General features: G+C 35.8%; 3 protein-coding genes and 1 non-coding gene across 5 annotated transcripts; 2 read left to right on the top strand and 2 right to left on the bottom strand.

Annotated features, from left to right (window-relative positions):
- Positions 1–2,869: 2,869 nt before the first annotated feature.
- Positions 2,870–4,298, bottom strand: LOC112800356 (uncharacterized). 2 transcript variants are annotated; one of them, XM_025842590.3, is made up of 3 exons: positions 3,358–4,298; positions 3,210–3,281; positions 2,870–3,108 (listed from the first exon to the last, which is right to left on the bottom strand). In XM_025842590.3, exons 1-3 carry the CDS (start codon positions 4,030–4,032, stop codon positions 3,103–3,105), a joined length of 753 nt encoding a protein of 250 aa, XP_025698375.1. In that variant the 5' UTR covers positions 4,033–4,298; the 3' UTR covers positions 2,870–3,102. The 2 variants fall into 2 exon arrangements, with proteins under 2 accessions (XP_025698375.1, XP_025698374.1); XM_025842589.3 differs by having other exon boundaries at positions 3,061–3,281.
- Positions 4,299–4,817: 519 nt separating this feature from the next.
- On the top strand, positions 4,818–11,785 carry LOC112800354 (E3 ubiquitin-protein ligase HOS1-like). Its single transcript, XM_025842588.3, has 10 exons — positions 4,818–5,110; positions 5,914–6,286; positions 6,453–6,587; positions 6,684–6,859; positions 7,368–7,757; positions 7,863–8,021; positions 8,487–8,975; positions 9,571–9,708; positions 10,574–11,286; positions 11,429–11,785. The coding sequence occupies exons 1-10, from the start codon at positions 4,994–4,996 to the stop codon at positions 11,595–11,597; spliced, it is 2,859 nt and encodes a 952-aa protein (XP_025698373.1). The 5' UTR covers positions 4,818–4,993; the 3' UTR covers positions 11,598–11,785.
- A 2,692-nt stretch (positions 11,786–14,477) lies between these two features.
- Positions 14,478–17,139, top strand: LOC112800353 (transcription factor KUA1-like). Its single transcript, XM_025842587.3, has 3 exons — positions 14,478–15,061; positions 15,585–15,793; positions 16,286–17,139. The coding sequence occupies exons 1-3, from the start codon at positions 14,764–14,766 to the stop codon at positions 16,775–16,777; spliced, it is 999 nt and encodes a 332-aa protein (XP_025698372.1). The 5' UTR covers positions 14,478–14,763; the 3' UTR covers positions 16,778–17,139.
- Positions 17,140–18,413: 1,274 nt separating this feature from the next.
- On the bottom strand, positions 18,414–18,485 carry TRNAQ-UUG (transfer RNA glutamine (anticodon UUG)). Its single transcript has one exon. It is a non-coding gene; the product is annotated as a tRNA-Gln (tRNA).
- Positions 18,486–18,601: the final 116 nt, after the last annotated feature.

Below are 18,601 nucleotides of genomic sequence, written 5' to 3'. Positions count from 1 at the left end.
TGAAATTAGTAAACAAAGATAGATGAGTATACACACAATGATAAGTATCTTGATCTTTTAACTAAATATTTTGGGGTCGAGTTTTAAAAAGAAAAAAAAAATTACTATGAGATTTTAGATTAGATTAGATTAATAAATATTTATAGTAATATTTAAATAATGATAATTCAATTTTTTTTAAAGAAAAGGTTAAGATAGGTGGCATGCATGAGGGCATGAGAGGGCCATCCTGTTGCTATAAAGAATGTATAAACAGGTAGGCTGCTGGAGGGGGGTGTCCCCTATGGCCAGATTTAGAGAGCAATTAAGGAAGCTTTTTGTTGGTGCAAAACGTGGTCTACTTGCATAACCATATATGATATATTATTTAGATAATGCATTAGGCTCATTTTGTTTATTTGCTTTGCAATAACTTTTGATTGAAAGTGAGACAGTTGGGTTTCTTTAAACTTTATTGGGTTGATTGCTTGCTTGCAAAGCACCACGAAGTTTCGGACCATCTAATTTTGATCTGCACTAATAATTGCTTACCTAATAATTCGGATATTGCTTAACAATAATCATATCATTCAGATTAAAATATTTAGGTAGGCATGATCTCAGCCCTATCATTAATCAGGTTATAATTGATTTGAAAACCTATACTTACAAAACAACACAACTATACTAAAATACAATAGTTCCAAGTGTTTTATTTTTGTCAAGGTTTTTTTTTTATGGAAGATGATGCCTAAGGCCACTTGGTCTTAACTTAGGCATAGACCATTGTAACATATTAGTTTAAAGCCCATAAATACTCGATGTTCAAAAGTAAAGCCCATAAATACTCACAAAGGAGATCATTTTGGTACTTTTTTTTTTTTGCTTAATCATTTTGGTCCCTCTTTTTTTTTTTTTTGGTCAAGTGGATTAAACAACCCCCAATCCTAGGTATCACAACTCACCCACGCTACACACTCACCCACACACATTTTAAGAGTTCATAATCAATACTTGGTGCACTCACCAAGATTTGAACCCGGGTGCAGTATATTAAGAGGCACATGGTGTTACCAGTTGAGCTAAGCCTTAGCTGCATTTTGGTCCCTCTTTATAAGTTGGATATTCGCTCCGGACCAATGTATAGTTTATGAGTGGACTCAGTACTCACATTATATCATATCTTGTTCAGTTGTAGTAATCAGTTAGCAATTAATCACGAACACATTATATTGAAAATAAAAATAAAGTCCAAGTTGGGTAAATTCTTTGATAGTAGTTTAAAACGGCAACATTGGTTATATATGTACAAGTCATACGTAGTCAATTCTAAGCCAAATTGGCTCAACCTTAATTTAATTAAGGCACTAAGCTATCACTTGTGTGAACATAGGTGTTATGCACTTTTCTTCTTTTACTTATTTCTTTCATTATTTGTGTTATAAAAAATGAGTTGTGAACAGATATCATAATTTGTGGAAGAAAATGTATAAACAATCAACTTTGATATTAGCTAATATTAGTAAATTTTTCTATTGTTGAAATTATTTTTTAGCCTCATCTTTGAAAATATTTAGAAGTTATGATTTAAGAATTGAGGTCGATCGTTGCTAGTCACTCGCTGACCGTAAGAAATAAAATTGTGGCTGTATTATAAATAGTGTTAGGACTTAGGAGAAAGAATAAAGAAGTGAGAAGGAAAATTACAAACATAAGAATAAAACAGTAATTTGGAAAAGATTAGCGCCTATCTAATGTTGATTCACTAGTGGGCTTATTTTTTGGAAAAGAAAATCAATAACTATCTTCATATACTAATGGCTAAACACTCTTGACACGTATAAAAGTGGAATGTTAGAAGGTCAACTAAATTTGTTGTTTTTAGTTATCATTTAATTATTAATATTTAAAAATATAAGATAAAATATATTATTAAATTATTAAATTAAAAAAATTAAATTAATAACTAAATAATAATAAAAAATAATAAATTTTAATAATCTCCTAATATTATTTCGTATAAAAGTATTAAATTCTTTTAGATTATGTATTGTATATTTGAATTACTTTTTAATTAACAAAAAAAAAAACTTGTTATTAGAGAGTGAAAACCTGTGTTTTTGGTTGTTTGACTTAAAAAAAACGTGTTTGACCAATTGACTTTGATCCCTTTGTAAATTGTAATTTGTAGCTTTGCGAAATGGGGATAAATACAAGCGGTGGCGGATGCTAGCAAAGCCGGCGAGGTGCTCTGATGAATCTGTTGGTGCTGCGCTGTATTACAAGTATTGGACCCTCAGACCAAAAATGTAACCCAAAAAGGTTTCTCAAATTCGGTTAAACGAGAATTAACATTAATTTCAGATAAACAGCGATTCCATTCCAGGGAACAAAGTGGTCTGGTCAGGGAAACCTTGGGGGGTCAACATTATGTAAGCCAAACACAATTACACAAGGAGGATAGAATAATATGCTTACCATAAGGTGACGTATTTTCATGGCTACAGAAAAGTAGTAGAAGAGGAAGACGACAAACGCCATTCACCCGGCAAGAAAAAGAAGGAAGAAATAGCTGCTAGATACTAGAGAGTAGATATTGTATGGTTTATTTCATCCTGTAACAAATAGGGAAGAAGTACAAAGGGTGAAGCCATCCGCCCATTTTATCAAGTACTACCTAACGCCATTACCTCAAAGCAATTTGAATAAATACGATACACAAATCATTCATCCAAAATCATGGTGCCATTAATGTACCTTGCAAAGAGATGTACAAATGTGTGCATAAGTGAAAAGTCCTTATATGCATTAGTCAGCTATTTTCAAAGACCACGAGGGTTTACTGTTGGCATTCATCATCGATTCAAACTCACAATACATGCAATAGTCATAACATAAGAGCTCTCTCTGCAACTGATATATCATTGAAATCCATTCTGTTAATCATATGTACATAATATTGTACTAATACTACTATATATATCTGTTTACCTACAGAGAAGGACTATGAGGTTACAAGACTAACTCTAAGTAAATAAAAGTAATCAAGTGAAGTTCATTCTTCTGCAACAATTCTTTTCAGGAACTCTTTACAAAATCCACCTCAATTGCTACCATGCTCATCTAACGCTGCAACAAATCACCATATCCAAAGAATAATAGCAAAGTAACAATCAACAGTCATGTAGCATAAATCAATCATAAAAACAAAAAAGAAGAAGAAAGAAAACCTTGGCTGGAGCATCAGCAACTCTGTAAGCTTCTGCGGTTGCCCCTACTAACCACAAGCCAGGGAAAACACACTGAAAATTCAACACAACAAACTCAGATGATGATCAAGGTCAAAATAGAAACAACAAGAGGAGAAATACACAGTACATCCAGTTGTTTCTGAACATGCTTGGGCCTTTTCTCCGGCCTTCTGGCGGGCCTCGACCCAGTGATGGCGAATATGTCCTCTTCGATTTCTTCTTTCGAAAGAGCAATCCACAACTTCCTCTTCTCTTTCCTGTCACCTTGACACTGCATATCCGCCATCTCCCTCAGCCGCACCGACTTCGGCTCCGACGATGGCCCACCGGTAACCGCCGCACCTGCTTCCCCATTCCCAGAACCCCTTGGGAACGCTGATTTCCTGGGCCTCAACTTCCAAGGCTTTTCAACCTTTAACTCCTCACCTTCGCCTTTGGCTTCTTCTTCGCCGTCCTCACGCTTCCTCTTTCCGCCGCCGTCATCATCGTCGGTTACATTGTTGCCTGCTCGGTCGGAAGTTTGTTGCCGCTGCTGCTCTTGTTCTTGTTGTTCAGTGTGAGATTTTTCTGTGATATGGGAGGAGGAGAATCCAAATCGGTATCTGACGGTTCTGGATCCGAGCCTGCGGGTTTCGGGTTCGGAATCGTGATCGGCGGGGGGAGGAAGCTGGGAGGAGGAGGAGTCGCGGGAGAGGGGAGAGCGGTGGCGGTGGTTAGGCTTGGTGTGGCTTTTGGAGGCCCATTTCAAGAAAGGTAGGGAGAAGTTGTGAAGAGGTTGAGACTTGACCGGTGCCGTCGCCATTCGGGGAACCTTAGGCCTTTGCTAACCTTCCGTTCGAAGCCAAACAAAACCGAAAAGAAGAAGAAGAGAGAGAGAGGGAGAAAGAGAAAGGCAAGAAGGTGAAACCCTAGAGAGGAGCAGCGAAGAATGTGTGATAGATTCTGCAGAAGAAAGGTGAAGGGGGCTGTAAATATGGCAATGCAAAAACCAGCTGCTCAACCTGCTTACAACACTTCCTTCTACGCTACAAATTTTGCGACCTTCTTTTCTTTTTTCTTTTTTATATTTTGCCCCTTCCTTTTACTCATATTGTCGTTTCGGTCCTCAACTTTATTTTCGGAATGTGCTGCTGTCTTGCTTCGGGGAGCATTTGATGGTTACGCATCACCAATGCCAATAACCATCACTGCTAAGTGCTATTGCATCCATTTCAATCAAACATAAAACGGAAAAGCTTTCATTCTTTCATCGGCTATAGCACAATTCTTTAAAATAAAATTGTGAAGCTCATTGGTATTTTTAGTTCATACATTACTAGGCTAACAAAACTTTTCAAACCATCCTTCTAAGTTCTAACGAGAAATATTGACTTGCTGTCAGCGCTGCCAATGACATTGCGGTAATGCGGTGCGATTTACTTAACACAGCTACACAAGCATGGATGGAAGGAGCGAACCATGAAGATTTCAAATTGGGCTTCAACCCTGTTCGGCCCATGTGTATTAAATAGGAACCCGGCCCAACCCAACGAAAACGACCAGAAGGAAGAATCGGAAAAAAAAAAAGAAAAGAATTGCTCAACAAAAAAGAAAAGAAAAGTATGTTTTGTTTCAAAAACCCTCCAATTCCAATCCGTGAGAGTTTCCCTCTCCGAGAAGCACGGCGGTTTGTGAGTTGGGAGTATGTAAAGGGGACCTTCACTGAACTGTAACACGGAACCGTTTACCTATTCCAGCTCAGCGTCGCTACTATCTCTGCGAAAATGGATAGAAGGCTCAACGGACCAGCCACCACTCCCTCCAGCTCCGGCGGCGCCACCGCCACCGCAAGATCTTCGTCCCGAAAGCTGCAACCGAACTACAGTAGTCCATTTGTTCAGGTACTCACCCTTGTACTTGTTGCTCTTTTGAGCTGCTTCATAAAACCCTAGCTGCGAATCACTAAGGTACTGTTTGTTTCCGTATGTTCCCCCCTCATTTGCCCTATTGGAATATTTTTTACATCATGTTGCGTTGGGTTTACTTCAATCTGTGAGCTGAGCTTTCAAATTGGACTCGCTTTCAAATTGTGAGCATGAGCTATCGTTTAGTTCTTCATGTAAGGGTGGTTTAATGTTCAAGTGTTCTGTTATTTATTTTTTGTTTTGGTTGCAATGCTGCAATGCTATGAGATGCATTGAAAATGTCGTTCACTTCTATTAAGGATGGTTCTAGTAGTTTCAAATTGATTTATATTGGCACATCTAGTGATCTATAAGTCCTTACCACAAATTTAGCCCTTGAATTCTATTATATTTTCTGGAACCCGACTTGCACGGCCCAGTTTGTAGTTTCCAGCTCTATACTACAAACTGAGACCACTGTAGTGATTTAGATGACTGTTGGTGATTCTTGCATAGTGAGCCTAATCTACTAAACAATTGAGACCTGTCCTGTCCTTCAGTAGGTCTACTTGTAATCTTATGAAGTTCTTACTTCTTGGTTCCTAACATGTCTGAATTATTTGTTGTGAGCACGTGGCATTGGAAATGAGTCATACCTGTTTAGATGCAGAAGGAAACTGTATTTTATGTAGAACTTGAAAATCGTTAGTTCCATTTTTCATGTTATTGAGCAGAATAGAGGTTTCATTTCATATTTGTCAAATAATAACAGTACACGAGATGGGAAAATTTATTTTCAGGCTACATTGGAACGCTTGGCATCTATTGATCTAATTGAGTTGTGGAAAGAAGCCAAAGTTGAGCACTGCCGAGCAACTAGAGACTTGAGAAGCTGTGGTCGTTATGTCCTTCACTTGTTGAATTCATGTGGGCATGCTTCTTTATGTGAAGAATGTAGTCAACGGTGTGATATCTGCCCAATATGCAGAATCCCAATTCCAAAGGGTGGTGATAGACTGCGTCTCCGACTTTATTACGAGTGCATAGAAGCTGGCCTTATTTCCAAAAGGTGTGATGAGAGATTTCAAGAAATAGAAGATGGGGAGAAACAGCGTCTTTATTCTTTGTTTGACGTTGCACTTGAGAATAACTTGGTTTCTTTAATTTGCCACTGTATCCTTTTATACATTGTCATTTATCATCCCCTCCCTATACCTCCCCCTCACAAACAAAACACACAACAACGACAAAGAAGGAATATTATTCTCGTGTTTCTCTGTTGTTTTGACAAGCCCCCTTCTCTTTATCTACTTTGCATTTTCTTGAACCAAAATTTCAGACATCACAGATGTATGTATGGATGAAACTGCCGGTTCCAGTGATCCAGTTATAGCATTTTTGTTGGATGAAGTGGTAGTGAAGGATTGGTGCAAGAGGACATTCACAAATATCATAGCTGAACTACAGGGAATTTGTATCCTCAAACCTTTTTTAACTGTTGGTATCTAAAGCTAGTTATAGCGAGTATATTTTATGCTTCCGAGGTTTGTGCTCCCTAACAGTGTTTTAGATAATCTTGATGTTTTTCAAATGAAAGAGAAATTGAGTTCACTTCTGAGATTTTCATTACACCTGAAAGGCATATCAAATGTGCTAGACATTTTGGAGTCATCTTTTAAGGGTACTCTTTCAGCACAACTTCATGATTTGCATCATCTCCAAGAGAGCGTGTTAAAGACAAAGCAGGTTTAGTCTTGCAAGATTTTGTTTTTGATTGAGTGATTGTATTACTGTTTTTACATTTTTTTTGGTTGATATTTTAGTTTTTCACTTGTTGCTTGCTTGGCTCATGCTGATCGGCTGAGCATCTTCATTATATATATATGCAGATATTATCTTCTTTTTCTGTTACTTTTAGCCGTTGCTTACGATTTTGTTATAGTAATGTTGGGTATTTCATGTTGGATGGGATTTATATTGCAATCTGCAAAATGTGGTTTACTACAGTGAACCTTGGCTGCAGAAATTCACACTTGATTTTCCGTGTTTGTGTATGAGGAGGGCCTTCTGTAGAAGGGACTGACATTTGGTCATTTATACTTGGGTCTTTCATTAATATTGTTTGCCAAGCTTATTGAGCTTCCTCTCTCTTCACCCTCTCTGCCTGTAAATATGGAACCTTAAGAATAAAGAGGAGCTCATTTTGCAATCTTAATACTGGCCACTGATTTGTTATTTCAATTGTCCAACCCAGCATCTGGAGATTATTGTCTGGTGTACAAGACATTATTTTTTGGAGAATGTGAGATCTCGTTTTACCGATAGTTCATCATGGGCTTCAGATGTCCGCAGACGGAAATCAGAAGCAATTAGACGTGCTTGGCCTGATGCAATAAGTCAATCTGTGGAGTCAACAGGACATGTTGGATCTCTATTTATTGAAGATGCATTGAATAATCTTGATTTAGAGGAGGGCTTAATACAGGGAGGTGATGTTGCATCTTTGCAGAAGGATGGACCATTGGTTTTCCAGTCTGATACTGATCGGGTGTTGGGTTGCTATCCATTCAAAAATCTCCATGCTGCTGCTGACTTACTCTTTTTACGTGGAAGTTCTGATGTTGTGCTTGCCAAACAAGCAATCGTATCCTTCTACCCTTTCCTTTATAGTGGGTGTGGGATGTTGTATTTTTTGGTGGTAATAGTTGTAATTTATAGCAATACATATGCCTTTCCTTAACTTCTACAGTTTCTGTATTATTTGTATGATCGTCACTGGACAATTCCTGATGAAGAATGGAGGGAGTTAATAGAGGACTTTGCAGTGACATTTAATATTAGCAGGCATTCATTACTTGAGTCTTTTACTTTTTATCTCCTGGATGATGATACTGAGGAGGCTTTACAGGTGACTAATAACATAATATTTGTGTTCAGTGAGTCTCAATGCTTATTTAACCAGTTTGAAAAAAAATAAATAAATGCTGATTCTATATGTATCAAGTTTGGTTCACTAATTTCCTTTAGCTGCTGACTATTGATACCATCATATTAGTATGAGGAGACAATGCTAGGCAATTTATGGGCATAAAATGAAAGTGGTAAGAGTAATTGGGATTTGAGTCAGAGATATTATATATGCTATTTCTTCCCCATTTAATTAGAGGGTCTTGGTCTAGTATTTATCAAAGTAAATATACAGCTGTTTGTTAAGCCATAAGTGTACTAAGAATCCCTCCTTCCGAAAAGAAGAATGAGGAGCTATGGGTCTTGTAGTCCTTATGCAATGACCATGTTACATTTTGTAATATTTGCTGTTAAGGTTGATCTGTTGTTTTTCTTTTGAGATTAATATATTTTATTATTCTGTTAGGAAGCTTGTCGCCTTCTTCCTGAAATTTCTGGCGCAGCATCACACCCTAAAATTGCTGAAGTACTTTTAGAAAGGAATAGCCCTGATACAGCTCTGATGGTTTTAAGGTGGGCTGGTCGTGATGGTGGGCCTCGTAATATTTCACTTAGAGATGCTGTCACTGCAGTGCGGGTAAGGATCGAGTGTGGACTTCTGACTGAAGCATTTATGCATCAGAGGATTCTCTGCACAAGAGTGAAAGAAAAGAGTTTCAATAAAGGAGCACCTTTGGAGACTGCTGATGTACCAAAAGGGCAATTTAGTAATTGGGTGGAGGTCTTGGTAACCGAGATTTGTTGCCTCTGTATTAGGAGGAACTTAGTGGATCGAATGCTAGAATTGCCATGGAATTCTGATGAAGAGAAATATATACACAAGAGTCTTTTGGATTGTGCTACTGAAGAACCCCCGAGGACTACTGGAAGTCTTCTTGTTGTTTTTTATATGCAGGTACTTCTTGTTGTGTTGTTTTCAGTGGTCGTTTGGAAACTCTTATTCACTTTACATTCCCAACAATCTCACCCTATTCAAGTGTATGATATAGTTCCTGATTACTTATTCTTACATATTTACTAGTTAGGAACAGTAACCACTTTTTGCTTATCAATTTGCATGCAATTCCCTTGTTTAATGGATCCTTTGTGAAATTTTCTTGATACATAATCATGTATTTTTGGCCATCTCATCTGTATTTTTAGCATAGCAAAACGTAGTGAATAGGAATGATAACACCTGAGTTTTACATCTTTCTTGCATAGAAAGTGATATCTGGCTTCAATAGCCTAATAAATAGTTCATAATATGTGAGTTTAATCTCTGTTATGGTGTATGCTTATTTATACTTTGCTTTCAATAGAAGTGAACTTTGTGTATCTTAAACTTGTGTTTTCTTTTACTCTCTGTGTCTCTGTGTGGGTGTGGGTTTTGTCCCTTTTTTTGTGTTTCGGGTGGACAAGACTGTATTAGCTCCTTTCTGAATTATGATGATAATTTGCTTGAGTAAAACAATAACGAAATTGTAGCTTATAAACTTCTCTCTGTTCAGCGTTACAGATACTCTGAAGCATACCAAGTTCATATTCAACTTGAAAAGCTGGAGCAAGATGCCATTTCAAAAGGTTCTATCCAAGAAGAATTTCTACCAAGATTAGAAACAGTTAGTTGCTGGAGGACCAAATTGATTGTAAGTGTTTTATATATATATATATATATATATATATATATATATATATATACTTTTTTCATGAATTTATATTTTTATCCTTGGAATACCATCATTCATTATTTATGGCTAGCAGCCTATATTACCTGCACTCACATTCTAGTGCTTTTTTTTTGTTGGGGGGGGGGGGAGGAGGGTATTTTATTATGAAGTGTCTTTGGTGATAAACACGACAACTAAGTGGTATTTTTTCCCTTAATTTAATTTTCCAAAATTTTTTGGCAGATGCATGAAAAGGAATTTAATGGCCTGTTTGGTTTAAGAAAACATTTTCTATTTTCATTTTGTGTTTTATTTTTACAATTCCCATTTTGTGTTTTTCCGAAATTCTCCTTTTTTTCCTCCCCTACAAAATCCTTTTAGGTTCTTATTTAGAATTGAATCAACAACAAAATACCTACATAAATTAACAGTTGTTGGTACTATCTCTATCTCCCATGGAAAACCTGAACTTGTAACCAGAGTTATTCCCCAACTAGGACCTGCAGGCGAGCTACCCATTCTAACAGATCGAAGCCATTTACCACATGGTATGGGAACCAAAATGGGAACTCCCAGATCTTATAGGGCGTTTTCAATTTAATAAAAACACTATAATAATAATAATAATAATAATAATAATAATAATAATTATTATTATTATTATTATTATTATTATTATTATTATTATTAATGCCAACATGCTTAGATGCCTCAGAAATTGTGATATCTGATATGCATGATGTGGCAAACTGTCATGTTGATGTTTTAAACTTTATAAACTCTAGTGTATTGAGCATATTATTAGCATTAGTTCAGTAAATATTCATTTCTTTGAATGAGACAGAATAGGTGCTTGGAGTTGCTTCCAGAAGTTGAGCAGCAACAACTGAGAAGTGGAAACTTGACTGAAGGTGGTATTACTTCTCATGAAGAAGTTACAATTCCTGCTAAGATTGATGTTCCTCGGACTCGGGAATCCCGGTCAACGAGTCTATTGATTCCCTCATCCACAGATTCTTCCGACATGCTGCATGGAGATCATACATTTGGTTTGTTGAGTTCATCAACTTTAGGAACTTCAACCAAATTAGGCATGCCTTTTCCTACTATTGGGCCCGAATTTGGTAATTTTGGCACCCCATCAGATCGTCATGAAGGATTAATCCCTAGTAACATGAGGTTTTCAAATAATCAAGGTAAAAGTGGCAAAATCCCTAGGTACGATCACACTCCAACTCCAAAGAATCATAGGATCCGTTTCATGAATGATTCAGCTCTGAAGGGTGCTAACAAAACATCACCAAACAATTCCCAAGAAAATATGCGGGACAAAATGTCACCAGATGAACGGAGTGCGCTTTTTAGCCATACTAAAAAAGCCAGTCCTATGTACTCCTTGAAGGCTTCAGCCAGCCCCGTTATTGGATCCATGCGCAGCCATTCCAAAGAATTTGCTGATAACTTTCCTAATATATCTAGTAAGAGTGTCCAATCACATAAAGGTGATAGAAGTTGGAATGCAGCGTCTGCTAATGATCCAATGGACGTTTCTTGGAGGTGAGATCATGTTACCTGTTTCTTCTTTTGCTCCCTGCCGGTTTGTTTACTGATAAGGCTTATTTCTTATAATTTCCACATTTACATGCCCTTCCGCAATCTACACTTTGCGCTGAATCCTTCTTTCTGAACATTTCTACAGCCATACGGAGACGAGATTAGATGCCAGAGAAAATATCAATGGTGGACCTAGGTGGAGATCTGACGAAACCAGCGATGAAGAGGAGCAGGGTCTGGAAAGAGCTATGGATATAGTTTACCACGCAACTCCAACTAGAACAAATAGGCGAAGCAGGTTTACCAAGAGATGAGACTACATTTCTGAGAAAAAAAGGGGTTTCTTGTATTTTTTTTCTGGATAGAAACAGGGAAAGACCAGCGAAAGAGAGTTATTTTCAGTTCAGATTTGTATCTTAAAGGAGTTTTTACTTGGACATTTACGCTGGTCTTAGTTGTGCAGCTAATATTTCGATGAAGGAAATGTTAGTCTTAAATAGTACATTGTGTTGGCCTTTTCCTTTTCCGTTCAGCCTTTTTCCGAATTATATATTTCATGGTTGGAACTTCGAAGAATGATTCATACAAAAAATCATATCATGTTTTAAGCAAATTCAAGGCCGTCGTGGTGGCTGAAAGAGTCTCGTCCGAAGATATTGTATTATGTACGCGAAGATATTGTAGTCGCCTTCTAAGATTGGATGTAGATGCTTTTATATTGTCATGTTATGCGTGATATTTCCTCTAAGAAGGGGATCAACAGTGGAAACCTTTTCCTTAGTAGATGATGTGGGAATGAAGACGAAGTGAGAATGATTGATGTAGTGATAAAAAAGATGAGCCTTTGGAATGGGATAAAAGGTGGATACAGCTTCTATAAATTACCATTATCCATTTATCCTGTTTTGTACGATTCCACTATATTAGTCAACTACTAAATCGTGTTTTCTTTTGTCGAGCCCTGCTAAATCGTTGGTCTGGTCGTTGTGCAAATTTGATTTTTGTTTAGTTTTTCTTGTGGACTGCGTGGTTTTATTCGCTAAAGGTTATATAGAACCCCCCTAAGAAGAGATTATAATCAGGAAGTGGTAAAATAGTAAGTTCCCTTTTGCAGATAACTTGTCAACTTTTAAATCTGCGCATTACTATTAGAAATCAGTAATCACCTAAAATTTAATCTTATTTTTGTTGACCTAGAAGTCATTGGCTCAATTCAACTTAGTTCAATGAGAACGCGTTCCCTTTGCTTTTCCACTCAAATTATCTCTAACAAGAGAGGTTTTAATTGAATTTTATGGACATAAATAACTTCTAACTCACTCATTGACTCATTCCCTTGAATAAATATTCAAAGAAGTGAAGAAGAAACAACCTATCCACTCCTTTCTCCCAACATCCAAGGTAAGTGGTGTGGACAACCACCAAGAAAATGTTCTCAAATTGTCCCACGGATAATTATGAGAAGAATATCATCATGATTTATCTGTAAATGGATAACTTTTTAACAAAATGAAAATGGTGATAGTGTACGGAAACCATATACATACATATCGAAAAGGATAATTTACATTGATAAAATAAATTGAGTTCAAAATTTTATAGATGTCTTAAACCGGAATTAGTTACACATCATGTCTTAAACACTTTTGTATAAATCGAATTAGCTTGATTCGATTTATTATATGCAGATAGATTATTAACATAAATGTTTGAGTTTATATGATATTTTGGAAGGCTATACTTTATAATAACTAACTTTGGTAATAATTCTTTGTATGCTAAAGAATTAGAGTATGATTTTTAAGAAATTTTTTAAATTTTTTTGTTCGTTTTAAATCTAAAAGTTTGTAAAAACGTAAATTTTCTAAAAGTTGAACTAAAACACAAAATTTGTATTTCTATTTTTATTTATTTTGATTTTTTAATATTTTATTTAAATTCAAATAAAAATATTTTCTTTTCCTTTTTTTTTTAAAAGATAAATTGCATTCTATAAAATTGACATGATTACAAGTGTCAAAAACGATAAAAACAAAGCAAATGGGGTTCTCCTACAATACATTTTCGAAGTGTAAAAGAAAATGAGAAAAAACTTAAAGAAAGAAAAAGTAACTTAGGTCACGAGCATTCATTAATTTCTACTCCTTTCTAACTCTTCACAAAGCTTCCTCTTTTTTTTTTTTTTTTTTTTTTTTTAAAGATGAACAAATTGCAGATCTTTCACATTCTAAAGCAAATTCAGTCTAGTATGTCTAACATTCATTTTCCACCGATGTGTACTTCTTCTAAAATGTCTCTGCTATTGGACATTGTGTTAAGCAATGTATTTGTTTATGGTTCTATCTGACATTTTGGACAAAAAAGAGCAATAGCTGAAAATCTTTTATGGATGTTGCTAAACATTGGAAGCTTTTCATGTGCCGCTCTCCATACAAAAATCTGTATCTTTGTTGGCACCTTCAGTTCCCAAATCGAATTTCATAGTCATTTATTTTGCATGAGAGCAAGACATTGTTTAATTTGGAGATGTTAAAAATTATATGCAATCTTATAATGGGATGAGACATCATATGATAAAGATATTTTTTATTAAAATTTATATTTTAAAGTTAATAAAAAATAAATAAATAATTATGGACATTTATACAAATAGTAAATCCAATTATTGTTACTTATAAAAGATACCTATAGTAAATTAAATTAAACAAATTCCAGTTATATATAAATAGTATAAATCAAATCTATTTTATTCGATTTATATAAATATATTTAGGATATAATATATATTCAATTTTAATTTGGTACATTTATTTTATTAACGTAAATTACCTATTAAAAATAAAAGAATGAATATCTAATTTGATCCTTATCAATTACTTTAAAAAAATTATGAGATTTACAAAAAAAAATACACAATTTAATCTCTAATTTTTATTTTTATAGGACTAATTAATTTTTATACTAAAAAAACCAGAAATCAAATTGTATATTTTTTTTAGTTAAAGATTTATTATCTTTCGAAATAATTGTCAAAACGTTTAGAATTTTTCTAAAAATAAAAATGTTAAACACATAACTAAAGTAAGAGAAGTGGGATAAAAAGCGTCACGCTTTCAGCATTTTTGTCGTGTTGAAAAATTGAAAAAACAATAAAAGAAAAAATGATAAGTCAACCAGGATGATCTGATTCGGATCTGATAAGTCATCGTGATAAGCGTTCAAAAGTTGAAAGGACCATGGCAATGAAAACTTGCACGAAGCACAGTATCATTTCCCTTTTTTATCTGAGAGACGAAGATAAATACGCTAAACTTCAGTTTTGCGCCTCCTCTTTCACTCCCATCAGCGCAAGCAGAGGGAGAAAAAACAAAAACCCGTTCTTGAATCGGGTGAACTCATTCGGATCCCAATTGACCCGATTTCAGAATCCACCGCTTATCGCCACCGTGTCGGATCCGTTTTGCGGCGTTGGAAGGAAACATGACGCGACGGTGCTCGCATTGCAGCAACAACGGCCACAATTCGAGGACGTGCCCCAACAGAGGGGTTAAGCTCTTCGGGGTCCGATTGACGGACGGGTCGATCCGAAAGAGCGCTAGCATGGGAAATCTCACCCACTATGCTGCGTCGGGTTCTAGTTCCGGGTCCCACCACCATGCATCCAACAATCCGGGTTCTCCCGGCGGTGGTGACACCCCCGATCACGCCGCCGCCGAGGGTTATGCCTCCGAAGACTTTGTTCCTGGGTCGTCTTCTACCTCGCGTGAACGAAAAAGGGGTTCGATTCTTCGACCTAATAAAAAAATGAAGTTTTTCATTTTTAAATTTGCTAAATTCTTTTAAATTTCCGTTTTGCTCGAGTGTTATTATTTTTACAATTATGTGATCTTTGTTTCCCAGTAGTCTGTTTTTTAGTATTGGCTTGTTTCGTTGTGTGGAAAACGAGTTAAAGCAGCTAGCTTTATGACTTCATGAGTGAATTTATTTGAATGCTTTGTGCTTGATGCTTGGCTTGGCTGAATAGTTTGAATGATGTCGTGTGATCAAGTTTCGAACTTCCAATCATCATTAGTGTATAAATGTGGAGTATGCTTAGGTTTTTACATAGTAGAAAACATATTATTCTGGTTGACTTGCCGGTAACTTAAGCATGCACTTGATCATTCTTTAACTCTTTGATTTGATGATTTGATAATTGACTATATAGAAGATTTTTTAATCCTGTTCTTTGCTGGGAGAACCTTAAATGATGACTTGAGGAATATCTACTAAGTATGGAAAATCATTTCATTGATGTGCAGGTGTCCCGTGGACTGAGGAGGAACACAGAATGTTTTTACTTGGATTACAGAAGCTTGGAAAAGGTGATTGGCGTGGAATTGCACGAAATTATGTCACATCAAGGACACCTACTCAAGTGGCCAGTCATGCTCAAAAATATTTCATCAGGCAAAGCAATGTGTCTAGGCGCAAAAGACGTTCCAGTCTATTTGATATTGTCGCAGATGAAGTTAGTACCCTAACTTGCAAATTTCATGCATCAAATTTGTTTTTCTTTTGCATCTAGATGCATTCGATGGAACTGACGGCACATAATGTTTTATACTGTTTGAAGCCCGTGGTTAGGATTATTTGATTTTGCTTCCTTATAAGATATTGTGTGACCTGTTCTAGCTTCATGTTGTGAAAGAAATCAATATTGTACACAATACATTGATGGTCAATTAATTTTGGTAAAAAATCTAAAAGTACATCCATTTTCTAATTTTCTTCTTCTGCAGTATGTTTGGCATCATGGGATTTCAGACAAATCACTTTAAATTGTGATCTTATTTTTGCAGTATTGTTCCTAGTGAAGTTAGGAGACAAACATGACATTTTTTTGTTTTATGCTTTTTAATGATGTCTACTATTTGAAAAATGTATCTTCTTCCCTCATCTGATGTGCTTGGAACCTTCTCATTTATTTCTAGATTCTTAATGTTGAATTGTGATTTTGCAGTCAGCGGACACACCAATGGTGCAGCAAGATCAGCTACAGGTCGAAACAGAAGGCAATAACCCCTTGCCTCCTGTGCCTCCAGCCCTCGATGAAGAGTGTGAATCCATGGATTCTGCTAACTCAAATGACAGGGAATTGGCCTTGTTGAAGTCAGATAACTCGCGATCACCATTCCCAGTGCTGTATCCTACCTTTTATCCTCCTGTCTTCCAATTACCTATTCCCTGTTGGTCAGGATATGATCCAGAGCCTACTAAGAAGAAGGAAGCTCATGAAGTGTTGAAGCCAACTGCAGTGCATTCTAAAAGCCCAATTAATGTTGATGAACTGGTTGGCATGTCAAAACTGAGTTTAGGAGACTCCATTGGGGACTCTGCCCCATCCTCCCTGTCCCTAAAACTCCTCGAAGGACCTTCTAGACAATCAGCTTTTCATGCAACTCCAGCGTGCGATAGTTCGAACATGAACGGCAGCGCAATCCACGCATTATAAGGGCCCCTTCTGGCAAGTAGGGGTGTGTCCTGTAGCCATATCTATGAATGTAGGGATCATAAATCTGGCCATGTGGTCATCACATATCTTGTGGTTGTGGGAATATCCTTAATAATTTTTCTACCTTTTTCTTTTGCCCTATTTACAGTGGTTAATTTAGTTTGTTTCAATGTTGGTAGGCAGCACAGCAGTAGCATTTAGGAATTATTACTTGGGTCTAGACTTTGTTTGTTTGTTCAATCATTTCATTTACCAGGGTCATTTCATGTATTGTAAAGTTGATTGTGCAGAATAACAATCTATTAGGTTGTGCTTCCCCTTTTATTTAGCAAACAAGTAACTGCTAGGTAGCAAGTTTTCCATGTTTTGCCTCACTTCGTTTATCTTCTACCTGAGTTGAGTGGGACGAAAAAGAAAATCAACTGCATGAGTGTTATTCTAATTGATCATAGGTATTAAACAATTAAGCAATAATTAGGCACTGCACTTTGAAAAAATATGGACCAATTAATTCAATGGATAAATCGATGCTTATTCATTACATTAAGAGAATGAAGTATTTTATGAAAGACAAAGAAGAGTTACAGATGTACCATAACCTAGGATTCAAGGGTGTAATGTTTGGTCGGCTGTAACTCTTCCGTCACCAAGTGGGAGTGTAATCTAATATTGTTAGTGGATCCTCTCTAGTGAAAAAAAATTGGATGGTGTCTAGTGTTCAATTTTATTATTTATTTTTCTCTCTTATTTAATTTTGGTTCCACTTATAGAATTAAAGGTGGGAGATTACACTTTATTCTCTCCAAGTGTTCAAAAAAATGGAGAGGATCTATTTTTCTAAAAGACAGAGATGAAATAAATTTTAGTATTCTGTTTGGTACAAAGTGGGAGACAGAAATTGAAATAAAAATAAAATTTTAATTTAATTTGTACAAAAGGTAAAATTGGAATTAACTAATTGAAATGAAGGTATTTTATGTATAAAATATTGTTAAAGTTTCCGTCTCTATTTCTAAAAATTTTAGTCTCCTTTATCTCTACTTTTTGGAGGTATTGAAATACTGAAATTTTAGAGACAAAAACAAAAATTTTAGTACAATCTCTGAACCAATAAATATAATACTGAATTTAAATCTCTCAATCTTTGTCTCGATATCTCAAAACAAACGCTATCTTAGTTTTCATTATCTTGCCGGTATAGAATGGAATATACCGAATATACGTGTGAGATAAGGAGTTCGCATTGCTAAACTAAACTCTGGGAATTCACGGCCGTGCATGGTTTTTGAACACGTGTCTCTACATGCATGATACTTTTAGTTAGGTCTTAGGATACCAGAAAAAGGAAAAATGTTGTTATATGCATAGGCCAAGTAAAAACAAATAAGATGAATTCTATGTTGTTTACAATTTGGTACATATTTTTTGCTAAATTTATTGTTTATAATAAATTTTAAATATTTAATAATTATTTATTTTATATTTTAAAATTAAATATTAATTTTTAATTCTTTTTAATAGGTCAGGCAAAAATTTTTAGGCATAGCCAACAAATAATAAAGAGTATGTTAAGAGTTTAAGACTCGGCCTCTTGAAGTGAAGTTTTTTTATTTGGCGACAAAATAATGGAAAAACTAGGTCCTACCGGGAGTCGAACCCAGGTCGCTGGATTCAAAGTCCAGAGTGCTAACCACTACACCATAGAACCATAGAAGTACTTGTGTGTCAGCATCTAATGGTCACAATTATATATTTGTTATGCAGTGTGGATGGCGAGAGCCAACCATGCATATGGAATGATGGGTGACTTCAATATACTTTATA

The sequence above is a fragment of the Arachis hypogaea genome, chromosome 5 (assembly GCF_003086295.3).
Source record: "Arachis hypogaea cultivar Tifrunner chromosome 5, arahy.Tifrunner.gnm2.J5K5, whole genome shotgun sequence".
Taxonomy (NCBI): domain Eukaryota; kingdom Viridiplantae; phylum Streptophyta; class Magnoliopsida; order Fabales; family Fabaceae; genus Arachis; species Arachis hypogaea.
Note: the sequence above shows the minus strand (reverse complement) of the source record. Positions and strands in the feature narration are given on the sequence as shown.